Below are 27,928 nucleotides of genomic sequence, written 5' to 3' on the forward strand. Positions count from 1 at the left end.
TGTGGGATATCAGCTACATCAGACACCCAAATAAATACACAGCACTGCACTTTAATCAGGACAAGTAACCTTTAAAGGGAAATATACTCTATCTATTAGCATGATTTATATATATATAAAAAAGTACAATAGTGATGGTATGCCTTCTCTATATATCTCCAATCATGTATACCCAATGGTATATTTATGTATGTAATAGCCATTAATAAAATTTCTGTAAACTGCCCTTCTTTTCATATACATTCTTTGTATTCTCCTGCTTTAAATCCTCCAGAGACAGGCAGACAGCCAATCATCTTGTTTTCTGTGCAACCCGGGTTGAAAAACCCGGGTTGCACCATTCATAGTGCAGGCAACCCGGGTCCGACCCGGGAGTTACCCCTCGATAAATCCCGGGTTGAAGACCCGGGTTTTTAGACCCGGGATTTTTGACTTGTACCATTCATACTGCACCAAGACCCGGGTCGTTTGAGCTCGCCCTGGGAAAAACCCGGGATTTTGGTGCAGTATGAATGGGGTATGATATGTTTCACTGAATGTCTTTGGTGTACAGAAGGCAATGTATCCTCTGCCGGGTACAAGGATACATGACCTATTTCTGTACACATTAATGCACAATTACTACGTAGTTGGTGAATTAAACTGATTGAAAAAAATAATAATGTAATAGTGAATGTGATATGTGCAAAAGTTTGAGCACTCTTTCAGTTGATTAATTAATACTAATTTAATGGTAAGGCCTCAAAGCTTGGTTAACTCGTTAATTATTTATTTAATTAAGTAATGTGAATAAATATCCTGACCCTTCTACCCTCTCAGGATAGTGTGTCTACTCTCAACAACCATGGGCTCCTCTAAGCTGGCACAACCCCAAAGGATACATATGGAAGAAACCAGGTGAAACCGTTGAAGAAATGAACACCTTGCCAATGTTAAGCATTGGGTGGATCTATTATGCTTTTGGGTTTTTTGGCGCTGATGACACAGGAAATATTGTCTGGATGCGAGAATTAGTTCCAGTAAATATCAAATCCTGACAACTAAGAATATTTCTGAAGTAAAAGATTTCTGCAAAAAAGTGGGAAAACATTCATAAAAGAAGAATAGAAAGACTGTTATATGGACACAAGGATATTTGGAAGCTGTGATTCCTGCCACAAGAAGTGTTACGAAGTACTGAGTGCCCAAACATTTGCAGATGTTACATCACTGTTTAATTTTTTCATTCTATTAAAGTTAAACAGTAGTTGAGCATGAAAGGAGTGACCAAATATATCTATATAATGGTCTGGTGTAAAGCAAGTAGAGGGAACACCTTGCCCTGTAAGAGGAGAAGAGACAGAGAGCATCCAGACCTGGAGATCCTATCCTCACTTGGATGATCTCTTCTTCACTGTCTCACAAATGACATCTCCTAATCACTTCAACAGGAGGACCCGATAATCATCCATTTGTACTGATTTGATAAGTGCTCAGCAGGTGACTATAGGATATCAAGGTGCGAGTAGGACAGAATAACAGCCAGTGCTGCTGAGGATAACACTGAGTTGCACAGTCATTGCTGTTACACCTGTGGTCCTCTAAAGCTTGGAAACGGAGACACGATGAGTGAGACACTTTCACCTAAGATAAATCTTGCTTTCCGAATTGCACTGTATTTGTGTAACAGAATAGACTGTTTAATGTGTGTTCCAAGTTAAGTTCTTATTGCATTGAGGTCATGAGTGGGTCTTTTCCGTAGGGAACATAGCTTCTCTGTTCTCCTGAGAAAGTTCAAGATGGCGGAAGGAAGAGACCAAGCAGGTAGAAAGGAAATGCCTGAGGAAATATCTGAGGCCACAGAAAAGTTAAGGGTTCAAGTCCAACAGACCAAGAAATACAAGGAGGTGCATGAACATCCTACGGGTATTACTGTCATTATTCCTAAATCTTGAACTTCAGTTGCACTTCTCTATTTTTCCCCAAGAGGAGGAGTGCCGTCTAGGCTGTTCTCCGAGCCAACTGAAGAGTCCCGGGAGGAGCGGCCTTGCAAGAAGCGAATAATCTTCTCAACAGTCGCATCCTGGTACTCATGGGACCACCTGGTAATAAAAACGTATGAATATGTGACCTATTGGAATGGTCATTATCACTGATTAACACCATTACTTTTAATAGTTACACAGAAACATTCGTGGCTGTGCTATTTCTGGTTACACAAGTGACCTTAGGTCTTCTTACATACAGCAATTTGTTCAGTAGTGGCTCTTCCACTACCCATTCTCCCAAGCTAATTTCCATTCAGAATCTCGTCTGCCTATGGAAAATTTCCACTGCTATTCTGAATCCTTTTTAGCCCTTTGATAAAAGATAGTGAGATTTGATTATCTGGCACAACCACTTAACAATCAAATCAATGAGCCACAAAACACATCAGGATCATTATTTAATTTACGCTCACCTAAAGGAGATGCCTTGATGTTAATTCAAATATAGCTATATTGTGCACAAAGTTCTCCTTTATGTATTTGCTGACACATAGTGATTTATATATTGCTGGTTTGTGAGCAACGGACAACAACTTTCTTTCGTTATTTAATTTGTCCACATGTGTGTTGTCCAATTGCACAGTATCCACCCATTCTTGTGGTTAGGTGATGCTGATACCAGTCTTATTTAAATTGCATTTTCTACCGTAGCCGATAATAATAAACGTATTCTTTTTCATAAATTATTTTTCTGGCATCGGGGATATTTTATGCCACACACTGTGTGATATTTGGCCAGTTGCCTGGTATTAGCTGAGATATTGCAGAGTGTGTGGGCATCTTTACTGTCCCCAGGTATTATACCATTATAATCTGTCTACATCTTCTGATAATAGGTGTTATCCAAGAGAACATATTCTTAACAGATTAAGAGCAGTACTTACTTGATGCCATTGAACTTTAACACTGCTCTCATGTCTTCAGGGAGCGTCATTGGATTGGGCCATTCAAACTTATCCGTGACCGGCACAATGTTCTTACCACAATTTAATGCGGTGACAATCTCCTAAAAGGAACAGAAACCAGTAAGAGCCACCAATCAGACATGTACATCATTCGGCAGAGAAGGGATGGTAAGACGTATACCTGGGCATCAGGGAGCTCTAGTAGCAGAGGCTGTTAGAATTACTATTTTAATTCTAATCGGTTTACTTGCTAAGTATGTTGATGCTGTTGGTGCATTTGTACAGGACCACAGTGCATAACATAACTATATGGACACACACTGGTTTACGCAAGTTTACTGTACAGGAATATCCCCAAATTCATTACCATTTAAAAATAGCTTAATCAATAGCAGATCAGAGCTTCCAAAGGCTAAATTGATCAAATGGAATAAAAAAAAAAAACAGTTCACTTAAAATTGTGGTCAATTCCCTCTAAATGTAAAAGTGTTTCCAATATCCAAATGATGACTTTAGTTTATTGACTTGAACACAACCTCCTACAACCATAACTAAATCCATTGCTCATCCGTTCCAGCTTCCTTCTATTTTTTTCGGTTATGTCCTTATACTAACAGGCGTTGTTTGCCATTTCTGGCAGTACGAAACAAAGCTGCTCTCCGGATGCAATTGTATCTAGCAGCATAGCAATCCAGGACAATTGGGAATAAACAACTGTGTCTGATGATATAAATACATGGCTAAAAAGCACACAAGAATGCCAGAAAGCTAATATGTTACATATTTAGTAAAACTTCGGGGGAAGGTATGTACTAGCAAATAAGTGAAATCACCTGAAGGTGGAAATCCATTTACATAATTTGTCCTAAAATTAGTTACATCCCAAGATAATGATCTAAGTAAACTGAAAAATATTGTTGTACTTTGTGATAATGTAAGTGTAATAAATAGCATCTAGTACAAGCACTAAAAACTCTACATGCTTTACTATATATGCACAGTGGCTATGAAATGTATTTAGACTGAGGCTATATTTCAGAATTTAATTTTTTACATCATGGAAGCAAATTGACTTTATTCCGGAATTCTTACCACTATTCAACATAATATACTAACTTCAAAGATTTTTCTTAATTTCTTACGATTAAAAGAGAAACAATAATTGATTACATAATTATTCAACGCTTTTGTTGAGATACAGCTAAATGAAAGTTGGGACAGTCGGCTGTCTTTTAGCAGTAGCTTAATTCCTTGATTGGAGTCTACTTGTGTATAATCAAAGTGTTTTATCTCTTTTAAAAATAAAAATACTACACCTCAAAGTTCCATTCAGCTTCATCATAAAAATTAAAAGAACATTTAAAGGAAATCTGAGAAAAGATTGTACAAATACACCAAACCGTTGAAGCATATAAGAAGATTTAGTATCTCCCAGAGAACTGTAAATTCCATCATGAAGAAATGGAGAGAATATGAATCAACTGTGAATAGCTAGAACAGGCCGTCCTCTATAACTGATAGATTGTGTGAGAAGGGCACATGTTAGGGAGCCCACCAATAGGCCTATGGGAACTGTTACAGTCCTCCATGGCAGAGACGAGAGAAACTGTCCATAGGACAATAGCAAGGCTACTCACAAATGTAGCTTTTATGGACTATTGTTGAAGAGAACTCACATGAAATCTTGGTTAGAGTTTTCCAGACAGCATTTGGGAAACATAAGTACCATGTGGAGAAGAATGGGCAAACATCGTATTGTCCTGATGTGCAAAGCTAGTAAGAGACTTACCCAAATAGACTCCCAGCTGTATGCTTCTCCCTAGAATACTTATGTAATCAATTGGGTTTTTATTTCAAATTACGGCTTATTTTGTGCCGGTCAATAGTTAAAAATCCAAAATAAATCAATAATGAAAGATAATAAAATGGAAAAAGGTGAGAGGGATGAATACTTTTTATAGCCGTGTCTGTGTGTTTGTGTGTATATATATATATATATATATATATATATACATACATATATATATCTATATACATGTGTGATAAACTTGTGCAAAATGTCAATATATAGTTATGTAATAACCCCAGAAGAGAGTTGAGATTGTGAAGAGAGCTACTGTGAGGTACAGGGAGGAAGTGGGAATCCTGACGGAAGCTTTATTACTGAGTTTGTGAGAGGACCTGTAGAGGAAGTGACACACACTTACAGGAAGTGACAGTTACTGAGGCTGCACACTCTGGTTAGGGTGAATGGCTGCCAAAATATTTTGAGCTTTTTTAGTGAACTAACGCCCAAAAATTAGCCAGTTCGCTTTGAGAGCTGCATATAATATTATCAATTCAGCCTACAGTACATATAGAAAGTCTACACACCCGTATTGAAATTGCAGGTGTTTGTGATGTAAAGACTGATTCCAAGATGAATCATAGCAGACTTTTTGCACCTTTAATGCAACCAACAAAACGCAAGAGAAACACAAAGAGACAATTTAGAAAACTTAGGAAAAATAAGTTAAATACAAAACTTGCATAAGTGTGCACACCTTCTCATAATGGGGCTGTAGCTGTGCTCAGAGTTAATCAATCACATTTAAAATTGTATTTAGAGATAATTAGCATACACCTATCAGAAATGAAAGTGATTATGATTAACCCAAAATAAAGATCAGCTGTTCTTGTAGGATTTCCCAGCAGGTTTCTTGGTTGCATCCTATTGGAATAGCCAAGGATTGGAGCTTTCAAAATATATATGAGATCTCATTGTTGAAAGGTACCAATCGGTAGATGGGTATAAAATAATTTTGAAAGGCATTACGTGTACCATGAACACTATGAAGACAATCAATTAGTAGAGAAAATGTGGTACAACAGACATTGCGAAGATCAGTACATCCCTCCAAAGTTAAAGGCAGGGCAAGAAGACAAATCATCAGGAAGGCAACCATGAGGTCTCTGACAAACGTTAAAGGAGCTGCAGGAATTTCTGGCAGGAACTGATCACTCCCTGCCTGTGACAACAATATCCTGCATTCTGCACATGTCTGGGCTATGTGGAGGATGGCAGAAGGAAGCCATTTCTTACATAAATAGAGATAAAAGTCAGTCTCAATTTTGCAAAACAAAAAATACATTGAAACACCCCAAACCATGTGCGAAAATGCTGTATGGTCTGATGAGACCAAGGTTGAACTTTATGGCCTTATTTCTAAAAGATATATTTGGCACAAAGACAACGCAGCTCATGGCCCAAAGAACCCCATACCTACCTGAAGTATGTTAGTGGCAGCATCATGCTTTGGGGCTGCTTCTCTTCAGCTGGGACAGTCACTGTAGTCAGGATAGAGGACATAATCAATAGCCCCAACTATCAAATTAACCAAGGAAGATCTAAGTATTGGAATGGTCCATTCAGAGCCCAGAGCACAACCCCATTCAATACCTGTAGAATGACCTAAAGAGGGCTGTGCACAGGACATCTCCTCTGGATTTGATGGCCCTGAAACTTTTTTTTTGCAGGGAAGAGCAGGATATAAAGGCAAAGTCCAGGTGTGCGGAATTGATAGAGACTAATTCAATAAGAATCACTGCTTTAATTAAAGCAAAAGGTGCTTCCACAAATTATTAGTTTACTATTACTTTAGCAAACAACTTATGCAACCAGGGTATTATAGGGTTTGTATTTTCACTTGTTTTGTTTTTCATTAGGCATTTTGTTGATTGCATGGTGACATTAAAGGTGGAAAAAGGTACACGATTTATCTTGATTTTAGGCTTTTTACATCACAAATAGTTGGAATATCAATAAGGATGTGTAGACTATAATTGAGTATATATAATTCATCAACATGTAAAAAGGAACATCAATGTGACTAATCCATGAGACTAAGATGTCAGTCATGCCCTATAAAATATTAGAAATATCGGATAATGGGATATTCCCTTCAACTCATTCACTAACATCTCACTTATTTACCTTGTGCACCCAATCCTTGCAGTCTTCGTCCTCCATACATTTATCCAAAGATCCAGCAGAGAGGACCAGAACAAAGTTTCTAGCACTGATCACGCTCTGAATCAATTTGTCCTCAAACTTCCCCGCCTCCAGCTTTTCCACGTCAATAAATGCACTAAAGCCATGTAGATACAAATGTACCTTGAGGAGGCTGTCAGAATACAAAGTAGAGATAAAAATATAAATGGACAACAAATATCAAGAAAATTCACTGCAAATAAGCAGAAAGTCAGCATGAAAATGCAAATATTATACAGACTTAGAGAAGCCAAACGTAATCTCAAAGTGAAGTGAAGATGACATCTGGAAAGCAGCGTAAGTGACATTTCTGAAAACTATTGCACAGGCAACTGGGTATAAATGTCTACACAGTCTAATTTATATAATCCAATCAGATTCTGTTACTTTTATCGTGTAATTTAGAACATGAACGCAAATGTCTATTGGTTTCTTTTAGCAATCCTACCCTTTCTACGCAGTTATCTAGAGAACAGTCTATCAGTGTGATCTGCAGATCTCTTCTTGTGGTGGAATAACAAGTATCAACGGATGATTATCTAAAACGTAATGATTGCTGATTCTATGCCAGGGTAACAGATTTGAAAGGATAAATGTGACAGTCTATGTAATGGGTCCCAGTGACATACCTGGCCAGCTGTGATCCTGTGCTCCGTCTGTAACTGATAAAAACGTCAGGGCCATCATAACTTGATTTACCTGCACTGCATGGCAGAGGTGAGTGCAGCATCTCTGTGATGACCAAGAAGGACAAGTTATTTCACAGTACTATAATCCGTGCAGCATAGGACACATTGACATGCTTTCCTTTAAAAATAGTTTTAAGTAATGAACTAAGTTTTTAGCTGTGTTACAGTAGGATCAAAGCACCTATTGAATTAACTCTTCAAAACACGGAGAGGTAAGAGATGCAGAAAGCGGGAATAGGTATCCAGTTTAAGTATTAGGGGTATATTTACCAAACTGCGGGTTTGAAAAAGTGGGAATATTGTCTATGGCAACCAATCAGATTCTAGCTGTCATTTTGTAGAGTGCACTAAATAAATGATAGCTAGAATCTGATTGGTTGCTATAGGCAACATCTCCACTTTTTCAAACCCATACTTTAGTAAATATTAGAGATAGTCACTGACCCCCGTGTTTTGGTTTTGGATTCGGTTTTGGATCTGGATTACCGTCGTGTTTTGGTTTTGGTTTTGGTTTTGCAAAACCGCCATTGCGTGTTTTGGTTTTGGTTTTGTTTTGCTATTTTTTTGGAAAATCCATGTTTTTGGGCCTAAATTAACCCAATTTAGTGCTCCAACTGTTTTAGAGACAAGTAATCTAATTGTTGAGGTAATAAATCATCCAAAAAACTGTTTAATTCTTCGTTGGTAGGCCTTCATTTATTCTACACACAAAACAGATTGTCTTCCTCTCCATCTATGCATATTGGCAATGCAGCCATCGTCTTTGGATGTATATTACACCCTATACTTATAGTTAAATATGTAAAGAAATGGAAAAAGACAGTTTGCTTTCTGTCTCTATAGGCCCCCCTCCACTTTTTTAAAAAAACTAAAAATTCAGCCATTATAGACTGTACAATATTAATTGACATGGAGAAAGCCAGTTTGGTTTCTGTCTCTCTAGGCCCCACTCCACTTGTATAAAATACCAAAAAATCCAGCCGTTATAGACTGTACAATATTAATTGACATGGAGAAAGCCAGTTTGGTTTCTGTCTCTCTAGGCCCCCCTCCACTTGTATAAAATACTAATAAATTCAGCCGTTATATACTGTACAATATAAATTGAAATGGACAAAGGTAGTTTGGTATCTGTCTGCATCAGATCCTCTCTCCACTAGGAGTAAAATAGAAAACTATTCAGCCGTTATATAATCTAGAATATAAATAGAAATTGAGAAAGGCAATTTGGTATCTGTCTGCATCATAATCATCAACATTATCATTAGCGCCCTCGTCGCCTACACAAATCTCCCCCTCATCCTCTTCTAATTCCAAAGTGGCATCCTCAATTTGTGTATCACCGGCTACACTCGGGCTATTAAGGCACACATCAGCAGAATGCTCACTATTAGACATCCCACTGTTGGATGGACTCTCCACAGGGATTGTTGTCATTTGTGAATCAGAGCAAATAGTCTCCTGTAATGCCTCACTGTTATCTTGCAGCTCGGCTTTGACGCGTAACAGTAGTTGTGCACCAATTGTAGGCTGGGTAACTTTTTGGGATCTGCCACTAATAGCCAAAGGTGAAGGCCTCATTCTCTCTTTGCCACTGCGTCTGTAGAATGGCATGCTTGCAATTTTTTTTTTATCGTCACTTAACTTTTGCTCAGTTACACTTCTTTTTCGCTTCAATACAGTAAAAAAATTTTGGGTTTTTGTTTTTTGCACTAATTTGGAAACACTCTGTTGTTTGACATCGCCTTGGCCAGATGACGTACTGGGAACACTAACATCAGGACTGGTGACAGAACCTGGTTGCTCATTCAGATCATATGTGGACTGCTTTGAATCCATTCTGAGCGCAAACCACTGGGGAGTGCTAAAAATTATTTGGTAGATACTGCTGACAGATATGACTTTTGACAGCCAGAAATATTAATGCACAATTAGGGAGGACACCCCAAAAGCACTGAGGAGTGCTAAAAATTATTTAGTAGATACTGCTGACAGATATGACTTTTGACAGCCAGAAATATTAATGCACAATTAGGGAGGACACCCCAAAAGCACTGAGGAGTGCTAAACATTATTTAGTAGATACTGCTGACAGATATGACTTTTGACAGCCAGAAATATTTATGCACAATTAGCGCTGGGGAGTGCCAAATATTAAGAAAAAATAATAAACCTCTATCCTCCTCTCTGCACTAGCGATTTTGGTTAGAGCAATTGCAAGAACAATATTGTATTCTCTGTCCCTGCTCTAATCAGCCTATGACTACACCCTGCTCTCTCCCTCTGTCAAATGGCGATGGATTGCTGTGGAGGCGTGTATTTATAAAGTTGAAGTATCGCGAGAACCGAGCCCCGAGATCCGACGACGTCACGATGACGTTCGGCCTCGATTTGGATTCGGAACGGGCGGGAGAGTACCGAGCTGCTCAGCTCGGTACTCGGATACCCAAAGTTCGGGTGGGTTCGGTTCTCTGAGAAACGGACCCGCCCATCTCTAGTAAATATAGCTATTATACTATTAACATCAGCACAGTGTATTTCAATGTAGCCAATATCTGCGTCTCCATGTGTAGGCAAGTTTGAAGTGGGAGGGACTTAACCTACAAATAATCAATTAGAGCATCTGATTATTACCAACAGCACAGAGCAGTGATGTCAGGCTCCTGTTAAACTGGTGTGGGAAGATTGTATTTTATATTGGTCATATGCAAAAAATATACATTGAACAAACATACTATTGGAAAAGTTGTACTGAATCTATTATCTATTTTCCTGCAAATAGTAGAGGCGGCCAATTTGTTCATGGAACTAATATTCATGAAAATGTAGCCCAGGAACTAGTGACATCTCCGAGTGATTTACTATAGAACTGCAATATTATTACTTACTGGTAAACAAATACTGATGTATAGCTCCAACAATCAATGCTTGAGCACTTCAGAAGGAAAACAAAGGTTGGAAATGGGATTTGTAACAGACGAATGACTGTTTTGTATAACTAGATAACCTGAGAATTCTGAATGAAGTCAAAGTAAAATTATCTATATACTAGTGTCTATAAGTTTCTTAAAAATAGACCATAAAGTTTTCTCTGACTATGAACATGTCTCCCGAAATTAAGCTATAACAGTGATAAAATAAGTAGATTGACCATAAAATATGATAATAAAAACCAGCACCAAAATATGATGTAGATAATTTGTAGAGTATTTCAGAGATATGAGACAACTGAGCAGACACAAATCTAGCACACTGTAATGAATAATTACTGAATTGTACAGGACATGATATCTTATGTCTACACTGCCTTCAGGTAATTGAATGTGATGCTGCCTGGCAGACCTTGAAGATTACATCTTGTACCGTAACAAGCAATGCTTGAACAATGAACTGCAGCTCTACAATTGTAGTCTTTATATTCTGGGTTTAGACTAGTGATGGATTTCATGCACAGTACATGCAATAAATGCTCATATCATACATTATAAAAATACATTCTTTCTGCACATTTTACTTTTTATTGTGGATTGAAGGAGATTTAAACACTTTCAGTGCAGATTAGATGAGGGAAAGATGACTATTTTCTGTGTGAAAAGTCGTTGTATTCCCAAACAAGGCCTTATCTGTATGGAGTTTGTATGTTCTCCCTGTGTTTGCGTGGGTTTCCTCCGGGTGGTCTGGTTTACTTCTAAATTCGAAAAACATACTAGTAGGTTATTTGCTGCTATCAAAATTGACCTTAGTCTGTGTGTGTGTATGTGTGTTAGGGAATTTAGACTGTAAGCTCCAATGGGGCAGGGACTGATGTGAATGAGTTCTCTGTACAGCGCTGCGGAATTAGTGGCGCTATATAAATAAATAAATGATGATGATGATTGTGCTGAGGGGAGTACAGACATTTACACTCAGGTAAAAGACTTAGGGCTAGATTTACTAAGCTGCGGGTTTGAAAAAGTGGGCATGTTGCCTATAGCAACCAATCAGAGTCTAGCTTTCATTCATTTAGTACCTTCTACAAAATGATAGCTAGAATCTGATTGGTTGCTATAGGCAACATCCCCACTTTTTCAAACCCGCAGCTTAGTAAATCTAGCCCTTAATTTTTCCACCAGCTTTGCAATGGTAATGCATGGGTCTGATCCTATAGATTATTGGCATGCATTTTCTGTACTCTGAAGCACTTTGCTCATTGTAAATTAAAGCTTCTAGCACAAAGATGCCACACATAATAATGACAATCCTGGTGTCCTCTCACTCTCATTATTAACTTAAAGCAGAAATCTCAGGGAAAAATTAGGTTTGTTTTTTTAACATAAATCCCTGTTGCATGCTATAAAAAGAATGTTGGAATTTAACATTTTTCCTTGAATTGTTTCTTCAGGCTGCTATTAATGATTTCTAATTCTGCACAGTGTCATGGACTACCATGACAACCACAGTCACACAGCACATGATGTAGTGAGCAGAGAGGCTTTGGAACGCCCCTCTGAGATCTGTCTGCTCTGTGTACTGAATTAATTCTCCCCTTCCCACTTCCCCCTCTGTTTTCATATGACATGCTGAGAGATGTGAGCCTGTGTCTGTGTAACACACAGATATATTTTGTAACCTCAGATTCTCATCAGGTTTTCATGCAGCCAAACTGCATGAAATCTGGATTAAAAAATTGAATGGGTCAGGAAAGTGAAGTGAAATTTATACTGGGCACTCAGCCTTTACCGGTATCAGGAGGTACCTATAGCTATCTAAAATTTGTTTGTCTTGACAACCAGCTCTTCCTGTATAAAGCAGTTGCATGTAACAGATGTAGGTTAAGACTATAATATGACAGTTTATGTTTGACAAAAAACATCAATGACGTCTTTCCCATGAATTCCTACTTTTGATCCTGAATCACAGGCAGAATGATTCTTGGAGGCTGGTAAAGAACTCACCTCTTGCTGCTGACAAAATACGCACTCGGTGAAAACCTGTTGTAATTTGACAATCCTTTTCCAGTTGTTGCTCAGTCACATGATGCAGGAAATTTCGGTCAATGCCACAGGTTACCAGATTATAAGTATACTGCCTGAACCGTGGCTCTACACTACCGAGCCAGTCAGCCAGGTTACTGCGGTCACACGTTGAGTAGTTGGCAAAAGTCTTCAACTCCACCAGTTCCCGCATAAATCTGTGGAAGAGAAAAGCTGTTGCCTTTCAAAATTCAGTTCTACATATACAGGATTGTTTTCCGTTGCTTGTGAAGTCCATCACACACTTTAATTTATAGGTGCGTCCATAGACAGGGATGAATTTATAATTAGACTATTTTAAGAGCCTATATGCACCTACAGGACATAAGCAGACTCAGCAATGTTCCACCAGCTGCCACTATCTTCATCAAAACATAGTTTGTCTTGTTCCACCATTTTTTGTTATAATTAACCTCACACTGACAAGCGCCCATTCATGTAATCTCTAAATATTTTTTCTGATAACTTCACATATTTGGAGTGCGGACAGGAACCCACATATGTCTTTCAAGAATATGTTAATTTACCCAAATTTAATTTGTATATTATAATTTTATAAAATACAAATTATAATGAACCATCATCATTTTAAATCAACATTTGTGTTCTAGGGCCTGATTCATTAGGGATCTTAACTTAAGAAACTTCTTATTTCAGTCTCATGGACAAAACCATGTTACAATGCAAGGGGTGGAAATTAGTATTCTGTTTTGCACATAAGTTAATAAATACTGACTGTTTTTTTCATGTAGCACACATATATCAACTTTGAATTTCAGTGTACAAATAAACTATCAAGTATTTGTGTGCTACATGAAAAAACAGTCAGTATTTAACTTATGTGCAAAACAGAATACTAATTTGCACCCCTTGCATTGTAACATGGTTTTGTCCAGGAGACTGAAATAAGAAGTTTCTGAAGTTAAGATCCTTAATGAATCAGGCCCCTGGTGTTTTTCTTGCATAACTTTCTTTTCCATGTGTCCTTTAAGACTTTTGAACGTTTTGTCTGATGCAGAAACATCCAGACAAGTAAATCATATGAAAAAAAATCAAATTTCACACAATACATTAAAATGAACAAGGATGAACAAAGATATAGCTGGGATGATTCTGTCATGATCACCAAGTCAGGATCCACTTCCAGAATGACCACACACATCAGATGCCAAGTAGATCTTCTGTCAAACAGATTTACAGACATGCCCAAAAATGATCCGATCGGTTTCAGGCATCAGGCTCTTTTTGGGGTCACAAATAAGTCGATATTTCCATCCAAAATAACCCTATTGAAGCTGACTGAAGTGTGGTGTATTGTACTAGCACATTATCAATCCTACCAATGCCCTATGATGAACATGCTGCAATGTGCATGAACATTTTTATCTGTTAGGAAAAAGTGTAATGTGTGTGTAGCAGTCTTACCTCTCAAACACAGTGAAATGAAAAACGCTGAGTGTAACTTGTGTTCCTCAATTCTGTATCGATTTCTTTGCACAGAAGTGCATTTGAAAACACGAAAAATGAAAGCATTTGCTTAAGTGTGTGTGTTGAGACATTTCAACTGTACTCATATACAAAATAGAGAAACGAGTTATTCTTTTTATTATTAAATATCAACCACTTCACAATAAAAAAAATATTGGAAACATTATTGTTCATTCTATAGTCTGCTTCAGCTCAGTCCCATCTCACTATTTTATTTAGTGGACCAAATTATAATGCTGACAGAACATTCCGTGTTCAACCTGTCTATACATCTAACTACATGTTAAAATATGCCTTGTCCTGTTAGATCAGAGTAGTCTCATAACTATGTATCTGATTTAAATGCCTATTTTCAACTGTTCTACATTCTGCATGAAGGTCTTTGTTCCCTTCAGTTTATATCAATAGACAACATGTGGGACGATGGCCACAGTGGCCCAGACACTGACCTCTTACGAGTGATGCTGGAGGTCATACCCAAGTCTTCTTTCAGATCTGATTCAATCAGCCTCAGCAGCAGGTCACCATCGATCTGATGTTCCTGTTATAACCGTTTCAGTGTTACATGAAGGAATTGCAGTAGAGAGTATAGACATCTATGTGACACTTTCACAGCTTACCAAAAATATCTCTGAATATTTGTTAAAGCCGATCTGCTGCAGCCAGTTTTGTACTTCCAATGGCTTCCAGTTAGGCACGGACCGTGCGATGCGGCATGGGACCTCTCCCCCCATCATCTGAAGAGCTTTTTTGGCCAAGGTGGAAACTGTACAATCTACAGAATAACACACAATTCGTCTTAAGCTTTGTGTGGCTCCGATTTCATTGAACACCTAGAAAATAAGAAAGGACACAATGTACAATATAGGCCAGTGTTATTAGGAATCTATTCTATGATAGTCAACATCTAAGTAGCATCGCTTGTGTATTATACAAAGTGTAAGTTATATTATGGTTATTCTATATAATGTAATGTATACTATTATATATAATGTGTTTTATAGAATGATACTGCTCAGCACAGGTTCCGCTTCCCCCTCATATCCCAGTGTAGGTACAGAGGTTACAATAAACAGCAAAAATGAACTATCCATCTTGTATATTTCCTGGAAATTAAAGCTCGCCAGGGACGTTAAAATTCAACTGTTCAGCCTAGTGGCCAGTGGTTCATATTTCAGGTGAGCCTAAACTATGTGAGATTACTAACATAGAACAGAACTAAAGAAAGAAGCAGACAAAGGGGTATATTTACTAAACTGCGGGTTTGAAAAAGTGGAGATGTTGCCTATAGCAACCAATCAGATTCTAGCTGTCATTTTGTAGAATGTACTAAACAAATGATAACTAAAATCTGACTGGTTGCTATAGGCAACATCTCTTTTCAAACCTGCAGTTTAGTAAATATAACCCAAAATGTCAAGACTTGGAATGGGCTGCTATGGCTCTACAGTGTAAAAATGGTAAGTAATGCAGACGAACAATAAATTATGAACACTGGTAGAGAATCTGCTAAGCAGCACCAGGGATGCATATAAAGGAGAAGCCAACAAAGTTTACCATTATGTAAGTCACCGGTATCTTTTATTTTATGTTTTGGCTATTCTTATTTCTATTTTACCTCTATTTCTGCCCGTCTGTAAGTGATTGAAGGATGGGATATTTACATCAGGTATAATGCTAAGCATAAATCAAACTATATGAAACCATTGTATTTATCACTTTTTGCATGTGTCCTCAAACATATAACTACACGTCTTGTTTTTTAAATGCCATGGATCCTATCGAACCTATCGAAACTAGAATTTTAGTTTTAACTCTAACTAATAAATAAGACAGTTGGAGTAATTGATTCAGGAATGGATGTGACTGCCATGGATGGGGTAGTTAAGGAATTTATTTCCCTGTGAGGATAAACTGCCTTGCTGGAGTTTGTTTAGTCTTACTCTGGATCAACATAATTGGAATAAAGGAAAGATTAAACTTTATGGACCTGTGCTGTTTTCACCATCAGTAACTACATATCTATGTAGCAAGTAAGGTGAGACAGCATAAAACATATGGAAATATAGTTATTACATTAGCAGAACCAGCTGCAGTATATGCTGCTCATATCAATGTAATAGCTTTAAATGATGGTTTATACGGTTAAGTGATTAGGGGCCTGATTCATTAAGGATCTTAAATGAAGAGGATTCTTATTTCAGTCTCCTGGATAAAACCAAATTACATTGCAAAGGGTGCAAATGAGTGTTCTGTTTTTCACATAAGTTAAATACTGACTGTTTTTTCATGTAGCACACAAATATCAACTTTAAATTTCAGTGTACAAATAAGCTATCAAGTATTTGTGTGCTACATGAAAAAACAGTCAGTATTTAACTTATGTGCAAAACAGAACACTCATTTGCACCCCTTGCAATGTAACATGGTTTTTGTCCAGGAGACTGAAATAAGAATCCTCTTCATTTAAGACCCTTAATGAATCAGGCCCCAGGTGATTACGGTAAGTATAGTTAACCTTTGTATTCTTGTGTTCGGACTTTATAGCAGCTTCTACACACAAGTAGAAGGCCGCGATGCACTGAGCTTCTAATCGGGAGCTGTCCAGCAATGGCACAAGGCGCTGTAGGTCACCAGCTGTCCGTCCCTGTGTGATGTCACTGTTATCCAGAAGTGAGCGAGCATATTCCTGAGGGTCCAAGGAAGATATAAAGGGTTCAACTAACGCCAATGTGCCTGACCTTTCAACCTCTTTCTCAATTTCCTTGTTTGTCGCTAGTACAGTGATTGCAAGACAAGCATTGAAACGAATCTGCTCGTCCTCTTTGGAGAAGACTAGAGGGAACAACCACTCAGCGGCTCTTTTCTCGATCATCAGACGCTGATTAGAAGGACCACTATACATAGCACAGTTTGCCAGGGCCATGGCACAATGTCGCAGGATCACTGGGTCTGTCCAGCGGCACCAGAAAAGGATGGAGTCCAGACCTCCGTCACATATCAGCTGTGTGCAGGTTTCTTCAGAGTGTTTGAACATGTGCTCTAGAATGCCTGAGAGGCTGCGGGCTAGTCTCGGATCATCTTTTTCTTTTGAAATGTTTAGTATCACTCCCAGGCCAACACGAGCAATACGATCTCTGTGAATAGAGGTACACAAAAGCAATATTATGAGAACATGACAGGTGCAGATTGTGTTGATGGGCCAATGTATGCAAATAATGAAATATATATATGTTAGACTTGCCCATCAAGCCACCAAGCTCTACAAATACTTGATTTGCAACTACCATGATAATGATATGAGACACAGCAACAACCAACAGTTTCTTGCAGGAGTTTTGGGCTTCTACCCAAACAAAAATATAACAGCCTTCTCAGACTAACTGTCCCTGTTTGATGCAGAAAAGAAAACAGCCATGACTGTCCGTGTCTCACTTTGTTGGAGACAATGGCGCTAAATTACGATGGGCAGATAGAGTTAAAAAAATAAGATAAGAATGAAAACCAGGACTATCACTGGACATACCGATCACAAATACTGTACTGTTCATGCACCCTAGGGAAACAATATCTGGGGTTATATTTACTAAACTGCGGGTTTGAAAAACAACCAATCAGATTGTAACTGTAATTTTGTAGAATGTACTAAATAAATGATAACTAGAATCTGATTGGTTGCAATAGGCAACATCTCCACTTTTTCAAACCCGCAGTTTAGTAAATATACCCCCTGGAGTTCTTTACTAGTCTTTTAGTAGCAAGGTGCAGAGGTCAAAGCTAATTGTCTATTGGTTGTATATAAGTTGCTATGGGTTACTGCATAATGGCACTTTTGCACTTGTCAGGAAAATAACACACATTGATAATTGCATTGGTACACACAATACTAGGAGTAGCATTGATCAGCTGATCAATATTTACTATCAGGCCATTGTCATAAATAAAGATATCCAGGGAAAATCTAAACGTGAAACTGCCTTTAGGACTCAACAACAGATAGTAGTTACACCATTTAATGCCTAAACAACTTGCCAAAATCACCTGGCACAAATCTTCTCATATGCCTGGTACACATAGTTCTCAGTGCTGTATTAGACTCTATTACTGAAGTTATAACCACTTTAAGGAGGAAATAAGAATATTCTTTGCTTCTAAAATGAGCCCTGTAAATAGCAGATATCTCACAGCTCAGCTGGATTTTGGAAAAAATACTTCTTGGTCAGTGAAGAGAAAGTGAGCCTGTCTGTCTGAGAGCTCTGTACATACTGTACCTTCCAACATGATGCATACAAAGAAGAAATAACAAATCAATACTGCAGGTTGTACCATAATAAACTGTGTTTGCCTACCCTGAGCTATGTTTACATGCCCTTTAAAACCAATTGCAGCACACAGCTCAAGTACACATAAGGCAGTTTCATTTACCATACAAATGTACCAAGTGATCCTCACATATAAGAATTTTAGCTCTCCAAAGTAACCAAACTACCTTTTCAGAATTTGTGATGTCAATAAAGTGAGTGGTGCATGTTTATGTGTATATACCAACCAGGCAAGTGGACATGTTGGAACCTAGCTTAAAAACCATCTATAAAAAAAAGATGAATGATCTAACTACATGTGAGCAGCCAACTTTGACGGGTTTGACTGCTGAAGCCAAAGAGTAGAGTCACATGCAGGTCCGTTAGTGATGTATTTTCACACATTATGTGGTAGTATGTGCTAATTGTACTTTAACATATGGTTTGTGTATGCTATACCCACATGCAAATATACAAAGAGATTATGGTATAAATAATAGTATTTATCAATATGTAAGATTTTCTACTGCTGCTTATCACAGTGATTGAAAACCTTCTTTCACACAATTTAAGAAGAAAATGTCGCTGGGACAGGTGAGCAATGCTCAGCTCCCTGGCCATACTAGCTAGCATTGATAAGAGGGCTCTTATTGCTTCGCTAGCAAGTCTAGGGCCAATCTGCGCATACGTGAGCAGGCATTGCCTTTCAGTTATAGATTCGTTAAAAAAAGTTACAAAAATTATGGAAAATTATAACTTTTATATAAAAAAAGGAAAAAATGCTTTATTTAACTAATAAAGCATTTTTTCCTTTGCTGTCCCCCTCCCTGCCTTTCTCCAGCTGTGATAGCGATAGGAGGACGGTGACAGACCTTGTACTAAAATAGAAGATGACTGACTTATCAAGGCAGATTGCAGAGGTGGGACGGTAGTAAATAGAACAAGTTCTATATTTCCCCCTCCCTGTGACATCAACTGTTTCCACCATATTTGCCCAATCTCCTGGAATGTCTACTTTGGAGTAGATCTCCCAGACAGGGCTTCGATGACACGATTTACCAGGAATCACGTCATTTTGAACACCCCCTCTCCATGGCAATGGTTTGAGGATCACTGTTGCTGTTGAGGAGCCAAAATCACCTCCCCTGCGGAATCTCCCAGAAGGGATATACCTAAAGTTGGCAAGTATGGTTTACGGTATAAGCCCTGTGTCTATGTCCAGGGGCTCGCTGGGCTAGGGGACATCTGCCCCCCAGGCCGCTCCCATAGTGGGCTACCTTGGGCTGGGTCACTGGGCCACCTGCATATTTTGTCCTTTAAAATAGGGAGCTGAGTCGAGTCTTACTCCCTAAAATTTGCCAGACCTCTCCTATGTCTCTCCATAGACTCTAATGATCCCTATATGAACTTAAATAATGCCTATATACCCAAACATGGCTAAGAAGGGGCTGGAGAATTCCCTAGCTATGTGATAATATAACTAGATCAATAACTCTTTTAGGAAGAGGCAATTCAGAGAACTGTAAATGTTGGTTTATCATCGCTATTCATGGAATAATTTTATGGTAGATTCAAAAAAAGCTTTCAAGCTATAATTGTGTGTTAACTACTATTCAAATGAATGGAGACTATAGCTAGAAAGTACACTGATGGTGTCAGCAGTGTGTGTTAATGTTTGCTTCTTGTTGGACTTTTATATCACAAGAAGGAAAGTGCTGATTTATTATATATAATTTATCCACTTATAGACATGTGGTGGTGAAGTGGTGAAACAGCTGTAAAAGCAAACCAGCCTCAGTACTCAGAGAGAGTTTGGAAAGAACTAAAACAGTTATACTGCCTTCAGAAAAACAAACCGGTTACTGTACCCAGTACAGTGCTGACCATGTAATAAGGTAGGAACTGTTCTCAGGACGCTATTAATGACCAAGTACAGTCACTATTTGACATTAATATATTTAAAAGGCTGTATATTACGGAAACTGAATATACATGAAATAAATGGACTGTTTATATTTAACTACATATATCCCCCATTCTCTCTTCCTCTCCTCTGCAGCATGTTGCCATTTTAGAAGCCATTGCCATATTTACTAACAAGCAGAGACAGAGCGACTGACAGACTACAACTTGACAGCTGCCTTTCTGAGATGCACTATGGAAAATGGTGGATTAAAACACAAGGGTAGGTTCCCTGCATCACATCAGCTGAAATTACTGCTGACTCAGTTTATTTGATCGGCATAAGATCCAATCTAGATACTGTCCTAAATATGTAGAAGAGCTTCAACTATCTGTAATTGAAAGGGGAGGTAACGATGTTGGGTTACTGAATAATATATATTGCCTTTAAGGTTCATGTCAGGCTTCGAGGAGCGCTGTATTGTCAAACTTCGAGCAGCACAGATGCACAGAAACCATTAACTGGTATAAGCGCCACTGAATCAGTAGGGGGGGAGTCAACACAGGGTACGCAGGTCGCGGGCCTCCTAGACAGTTACCAGAGTAGTGATTGAGAGTGGTTAGAACTGTCCAGGTCAGAAACCAAACGGGAACAGGCGGTACCGAAGGGGGATCCACAGAGAAGTCAGACAGGCCAAGGTCACAGAGATAGCACTAGAAACAGAATCCAGGAGAACGGTCGACAAGCCGGGGTCACAACAGAGGCAAACACGCATAAATAAGAGAAGTCAGGGAAGCCGGGTCAGAACCAAAACAGGAGCAGGAACATACAATAACCCTGGAGAACAGGAGACCTGATACTCTGGCACCCTAATGGTGTCAGAGCCAGGTTTAAATAGAGGCAGCCAGGCTGTGATAGGAGGAGGAGAGGGGCACAGACACATTGACTAATAAAGCATTTTTTTCTTTGATGTCCTCACGCCTAGACAAGGAAACGTCCCGTTGCCTAGCAACGGGGCGGGTCAGTGCGCATGTGCACGACGGCGAGAGGACGGCCAGGGACGTTGCGTGCCTATTGCCTAGCAACAGGACGACCTTGGCCGGAACTATCAGGCGGCCGTCACCGCTGCACAGGGGAACAGCGGGGATGGCACCTGAGAGTTCACATCTAAAAAGTTGAACTCTGCAATTAGTAGTTCTGTAGGCAGGACTTCATATGAAGTTCATTTCTGCTGTTGGCAAATTGCAGCAGTGGTCCTCAAACCATTGTATATTGTTAATCAAGGACCTAATGTAGCAGCAAAAAGCTTATTCTCACCCTCAATGAGGCAATCATATGAAGTACTGGGACTTCACCCAAGCACCCCATCAGGCGTTATTATACATAGGACCTTCTCTGATTGCTACCAGGATCTGGATCATGGGAGTCTAAGCTCCACCATATCCACTATCCAACTTTATTTACACCATACTTGCCAACTTTAAGTATCTCCCCTCTGAGAGATCCTGGAGGGGAGGCCAATTGGCAAGTGTAGGGGGTGTGATGCTGCAAACTGCTTCAATTTGGCCCTGTCGTGACGGCATCATTGTGCAGTAGAGGTGGGGCCAGATAGAGTTTTAATGCTTATTTTACAGATCTCAAACCTGATTAGATTTCTGGATTTGTTTTACTGCATTTAATAATTTGATCCAGTTGCTTATAATTCATATTGTTGCTCTAATTTAAGGCAAGGGAATCAGTAAAGGAAAGGCAGTGAAAAACATGGAGGCAGCCATTTTGTAGGCAAAAGTATTTATGAGAATGCAGCCAAGTACACTATGAACTAATAACTTCAAAGTGGCATGATGCACATTGTATTAGTAATAGATAAAAAAAAACACACTTAGCAATTACATTTCCTCATTTAGCAATAAATTCCATCCACATGGATTGGAGCCTCTCTCACGGGCACCCTGGCGCAACACGTAACGTCATGATGTTGCTACACTGTCAGTGGAGACGAGCCGACTGCTGCCAACAGGAGCTGGCAGCAGATAGTAGAGGAAAAAGAATTAGAGGAAGAGAATTGGAGGAAGAGAAGGAGAGGAAAGGAACATGTAAGCAATCCACTGCAGAGGTGAAAGAGAATCTGGGGTTAGGGCAGGGGTCTTAGAAATCCAGATTTTGACACAGCTGTTCTGGCTCTATGTAATCTATGAAAAATATAGAGAGGCACCCAATCTACAAAAACAATAGGGATGGGGGTTGATGTGGCTATTCTGGGTTCCAATCTATAAATAATATGGGGAGGGTTGACAAAAATATTCTGGTGCCCAACCTATTATTTTAATGTCTAATGTCTGGGCGTGGGGGGGAATACATGTATATAGCAACAGGGAATGCTTTTAATTTTGGGAAAGGTTGGGAGGGAGGAGAATTATTTATTTAATGTAAACACTATTAATTTAATGTCAGGCTGCTTGGGGGAATATCACTTAGTATTTAGTCATTGCTCTGCTTTCCAGGAGGTAATTAGTAATTATCTGTTTTTCAAACAGGTACCAAACATTCCAAGCAGCAACTAAGACACCATCAGTGGTACCAGGTAGTAAAAGCTGCAAGAACAGGTTGGAGCATACAGCATAGGGTTTGAGAAAGGTCCAGCACTTGTAAGGGGCTAGACACTGCTGCTGGAAGGCAGCTTCTATCACACCAAGATATGGAGAGGGCAGCACACAGAGAGGCATGGAGGGTGCAATGAGAGAGTCATGGAGAGAACAGCAATGAGAGAGTCATGGAGAGAACAGCAATGAGAGAGACATGTAGGGGGCAGCAATCAGTCACAAGTGCCCCTACATAAAGAAGTGAAGCATTTTGGTGAAAAGTGAATAGTGAAGAGATACAAGTGTATGCATAGGATACAGTATGTATGTCAGTCTCAAAATCCCAACACCACCAGTGTCACATAAAATGTAATATTCAACTATGAAATGACAATTGCATGCATAATTAATATGAGAGGAGGGCTGTTAAGGGTGTTGAGCAGATGTGTGAAACTCATGACCCACGGGCCACATGCGGCCTGAACACAGTTTTGGAGGGCGCTCCGAGGTCCAGAAAAAAGAAGTACTTATCTGGCCCAGCGGAGGCCGGTGCCCTACTCCTCTATTTCCTTAGCACTGAATGTCGAACGTGATGTCATCACACCTGACATTTGCAGTGAGGAGCACACAGCGAGAAGCCACAAGAAGAAGAGAAGAAAACAGAAGAAAAGAAGACAGAAGAGAAGAAAGAAGGCAATAGAAAGGTAAGTGAAGAGAAGCAATCAGCAGCATGGAGGGTGCAGTGTGAAACAGGAGAGACAGGTGAAGGGGAGCAAAAGTAGAATGAGGGGCACAGTGTGAAACAGGGGAGACAGGTGAAGGGGAGCAATAGCAGAATGAAGTGCACAGTGTGAAACAGAGGAGACAGGTGAAGGGGAGCAAAAGAAGCATGGATTCCACAGTGTGAAACAAGGGAGACAGGTGAAGGGGAGCAAAAGCAGCAAAATGGAGGACACAGTGTGAAACATGGGAGACAGGTGAAGAGGAGTAAAAGCAGCGTGAGGGGCACAGTGTGAAACAGGGGAGACAGATGAAGGAGAGCAAAAGCAGCATGGAGGGCACAGTGTGAAACGGGAGACAGATGAAGAGGAGCAAAAGCAACATAAGGGGCACAGTGTGAAACAGGGGAGACAGGTGAAGGGGACAATAAGCAGGGTGGAGGGTACAGTGCCAAGCACCAGGAGAAAACTATTAAGCTTTATTTTAGCTTTTCCTTATTAATAAACCTTACTAAATTGCATATGAGACTTTTTATTTTTCTTGCGGCCCACATAATCTTAGACTTTGATCATTTGGCCCAATTGGGGTTTTGATTTTGACATGCCTGGTGTAGAGGGCCTTCTATTAGAAACCAGTAGATGACTCCCAACACATTGAGTGGTGGATAGCTCTCCGGGAGGTCCCGACACAATGATAGGTGACTGGCAAGTGCTATCCACCAATAGGAGTCATAGGAGCAATCTACTTGGTATGATGGCTTCATGGCAAAAGTATGCTTCCTCTACACTCTGAAAGGGACAGCACAGGACTGCAGGAGGGGTAAGTAATATGTGGGTCTCCATTGTGTAGCCACCAGAGATCTTGGATCTGCATCCAGAGATTTGTGGGACCTGTATGGTAAAGCCACCATAAATCTGTGGGGTACATTGTAAAGCCACCAGAGAACTGACACCTTCACTGTATAAAGGTCACTAGCATTCACTCTGTTTTGTACAGTGGTGACCAGACTGCTATTTGTCTGTCATTAGAATACTCTATGTATTGTACATCTGGCACTAGAATGCTCCCTTTATTATATATTGGTAACTAAGATGCTCTCTGTATTTATTAGTAATCACTACAATACTCTAGCATACTCTCTGTACTGTACATTGGACACTACAAATGTCTATCTGTATTGTATATAGGTCTCAGGAAAAGACTCTGTATTGAAAACTGATCATACCAGGATGTATTGTATCTGATTGTAGCTCTTTGAAATAATAATTTCCATATATTTCATTGGCTGTGTAAAATTACACCATAGTGTAACACCTGTGTATAGTCACACCTGGACCACAGGTTCTGGTAACACCAACTCTTTCCAAGTATTCTAAGCTAGAAAAGCTTGGGATACTTGAAAATGCTCCAGCACAAAATGTACTGGCCTCCCTCTGATTTACACTACTAATACTTGTTTTTTACACTGTGTTAGAAAATGCAAAGTTAAATGACACAATTGAACAAACAGGGCACAACCACTGATGCCTCCCACTCCACATCTTATTACACTGTTCTGGACATTGTTACTTGGCAACTAAATCTTTATTTTATCTCTTTATTTCCGTGATTCTCTCTCACCACCCAGCTGCTCAACTCCTGCTTTCTCTGCTACCCTTTCACTTGCTACTTCTGCTTTCCACAAACTCTCTCACCTTTACATTCTCAATGCTTCACTCCTGCCCCTGTCCCTTCACTGCTCTCCTGCCACTAATTCCCACACACTATTTTCCCATTACTTTTGTAATTACAGCTCTGAACTCTACCGTTACTGTACTGCATTGCCTTCATTTTGCCAGGGGCGCACGCAGGGGGGGTTTCTGGGTCTCCAGAAACCCCTCCCCTCCGCTAACGACGTGCCCCACATAGCGGCAATGTACTATATAGCAGCCGCGGCGCTGTCAAAGAAGCATCCGCGGCGGTGCTGTATTGTATACAGCACCGAGGCGGACGCTTCTTTGACAGCACCGTGGCTGCTGTATAGTACAGTGATGCCGAAATGGAGCTGCTGCGCAAGCGCGGGCATATGTTTTTTTTGTTTTTTTGGGTTGGGGGGATACCCCCCCTAAAAATCCTGCATGCGCCCCTGTTTTCCCTACCATAGCATTGCTGTGCCAAAATATTGCTTTGTGATGATATTTCACTATCATAAGTGAATTATACTAACACCTATCATAAAATGAGAAATATTTAATATATTAATATAATGCACCGGAGGCCTGGAAAAAGTTATAACATTAAAAGGGTGTTTCACTTTCAGATAACTATGAAGCTTTAGCTTTCTAGCTTCTAACAGCGTTTTTCAATGTTTGTCACAAAGGCCTTTATATCGTCCAAGAATATTTGTGTATCTTTATTGCACTTGTATAGGACATAGCTCAACTCTGAAACCTAGATGATGTTGGGTCCACAAAGCAGTTTTGTGCTTGAAAACTCCATTGAAGTGTGAGATGTATAGCACAAAAGGAACAACAATTAATAAATATATTGCTGAAACAGTAACATAGTCTTTCAGTAGGGTCTGTCTCCTTCCTTCATTTCCAATGTGAAAAGACTGTGTTCTGAATATGCTCTGTCGGCTTCTCCACTTCCCAATCCAATAATAAATGTTATAGCTTATCAGACAAGATATAACCCCAAACATGTCCTTATGTTGATTATTGCGCCTGAACAAGGGGAGAGAACCTCCTCCTCCTCCCAGAAACATTGTGTCTCACAATATCCACCTGTCTCACATAAAACCAGCTCTGATGAGACTTTACACAATATACTGTCTCTTATGTGTCTTGCCTGATAAGCTATCACTTTTTTTTATTAGAAAAAGAAACGCACACAACAAATAAAGATGAAATATTAAAACATATATGTAATCAAATTCTGCCATGTCTTTATAAAATGTGAATTAACCACCACCCACATTTTAAAATCTGGTTATAGATCTCCTTTAAAACTAATGGAGCTCTATTGCTCCTTCTTACGAAGTAAAAATATAGCTGATGCATTATTCTAATGCTATCTGAGCAGTAATTGTCAGCAATTACCTGTTTTCTGACACCAGGATCTGTTCCAGGAGCTGGCATGCTTGGTATTTGACCTCTTTCTCAGTTGATTGAAGAAAACTTAAAAGCAGGTCCAATGCACCCTCAAGTCTGATGGTCTCACACAAGCCCTGGGCAACCTCTCGTCCCAGTGCTGGCATCACCCATGCCTCTTCCACTATTTGAAAAATGTCTGAGATATTGTCACAAATACTTTTTTCACACATGGCTTGTTTCAGCTTAGAGATAGCAACATGAAGATCAGGTAGGACCCGATCCAAAGCCATCTGTACATCTATGGAAACCCCTGGTGACACCTGCTGGACTCTGTTTGCTCCCCCAGAAGTCTGCCACCAGCACATATTGTTTACATATCCCGGCACGGCAAGACGTTCGCTGTTAAACATGGTGATGAATCTGCAGAGTTTATATGCTGAGATGAGAAGAGTGAGGACCATTGATCTCCCTATAGCATCTCTGAACTGACAAAATTGTTGTTGAACAATGTATCCAACCTACATAAATACAAATGTAGACTGGTCAGATAAGAACATGCAAACACTATTTGTGCACAATTTACAAATACACCATTTTCATTGTTTCAACAAGGCACCGACAGGAAACTCAATTTAACTAGAGGTGACAATGTGACTTTCAAAATATACAAATTCTTATTGAAAACAATCATTTACATCCACAGACAACAGTCAGAAAAATGGTTTTATAAGCAGTACTAGCTTTCACTGCTTCTATATACAATATTCAATAGGTTTATATACTGTACCAGAATGTACTGCTATAAAAGCACCATCCAGAGACAATCTCTGCTTTTAAACAGGAAAGTCCAAACCGAAGACAAGTGCTTCTCAAACTTAAAAACAACAACAAGCTGAACTGTGCTGCCCAGAAACATGCAGTTAATGGACTGCAGGATGAGTTTCCAATTCTGCTCATGTACAGCTTACTCCCAACAAACAGTGTAGTTCCAGAGAATTAGTGATACAAAGACATTATTTAAATCATAGAATCCCTGACTACTCTATTCCATTGTCTGTGGGTCTGACAAGGCTGTTTCCTCCTCGGGGTCTCCTGTTGTACCTTCTCTACCTGTCTGGGTCGTCTTCTGTTGTCTGGTCTCCCAGCATCTCCCCAGGACGGTCAGCCGCAGGGTGACGTCACCACATCTCTGCCCCA

The 27,928-nt window shown here is 39.5% G+C and overlaps 1 protein-coding gene across 3 annotated transcripts; it reads right to left on the bottom strand.

The window, feature by feature from the left end:
* On the bottom strand, positions 1 to 27,925 carry SARM1 (sterile alpha and TIR motif containing 1). Of its 3 annotated transcripts, none has more exons than XM_075196669.1 (10): positions 27,842 to 27,925; positions 26,738 to 27,249; positions 16,670 to 17,288; positions 14,772 to 14,984; positions 14,601 to 14,692; positions 12,586 to 12,821; positions 7,592 to 7,694; positions 6,906 to 7,095; positions 2,912 to 3,033; positions 1 to 2,081 (listed from the first exon to the last, which is right to left on the bottom strand). In XM_075196669.1, exons 2-10 carry the CDS (start codon positions 27,190 to 27,192, stop codon positions 1,952 to 1,954), a joined length of 2,160 nt encoding a protein of 719 aa, XP_075052770.1. In that variant the 5' UTR covers positions 27,193 to 27,249; positions 27,842 to 27,925; the 3' UTR covers positions 1 to 1,951. The 3 variants fall into 3 exon arrangements, with proteins under 3 accessions (XP_075052770.1, XP_075052769.1, XP_075052771.1); XM_075196668.1 differs by having other exon boundaries at positions 27,833 to 27,902; XM_075196670.1 differs by lacking the exon at positions 27,842 to 27,925 and adding an exon at positions 27,519 to 27,820.
* Between the last annotated feature and the right edge of the window lie 3 nt (positions 27,926 to 27,928).

The sequence above is a fragment of the Mixophyes fleayi genome, chromosome 2 (genome assembly GCF_038048845.1).
Source record: "Mixophyes fleayi isolate aMixFle1 chromosome 2, aMixFle1.hap1, whole genome shotgun sequence".
NCBI classification, from domain to species: Eukaryota; Metazoa; Chordata; class Amphibia; order Anura; family Limnodynastidae; genus Mixophyes; species Mixophyes fleayi.

Coding starts and splice junctions, on each gene's coding strand:
- SARM1 (XM_075196669.1), bottom strand. CDS start 27,192: ATGGTCCTCACTCTTCTCATCTCAGCATATAAACTCTGCAGATTCATC. Junction 14,693..14,771: donor AATATTCAGAGATATTTTTG/GTAAGCTGTGAA, acceptor CGGTTATAACAG/GAACATCAGATCGATGGTGA. Junction 2,082..2,911: donor TTAAAGTTCAATGGCATCAA/GTAAGTACTGCT, acceptor TTTTATTACCAG/GTGGTCCCATGAGTACCAGG.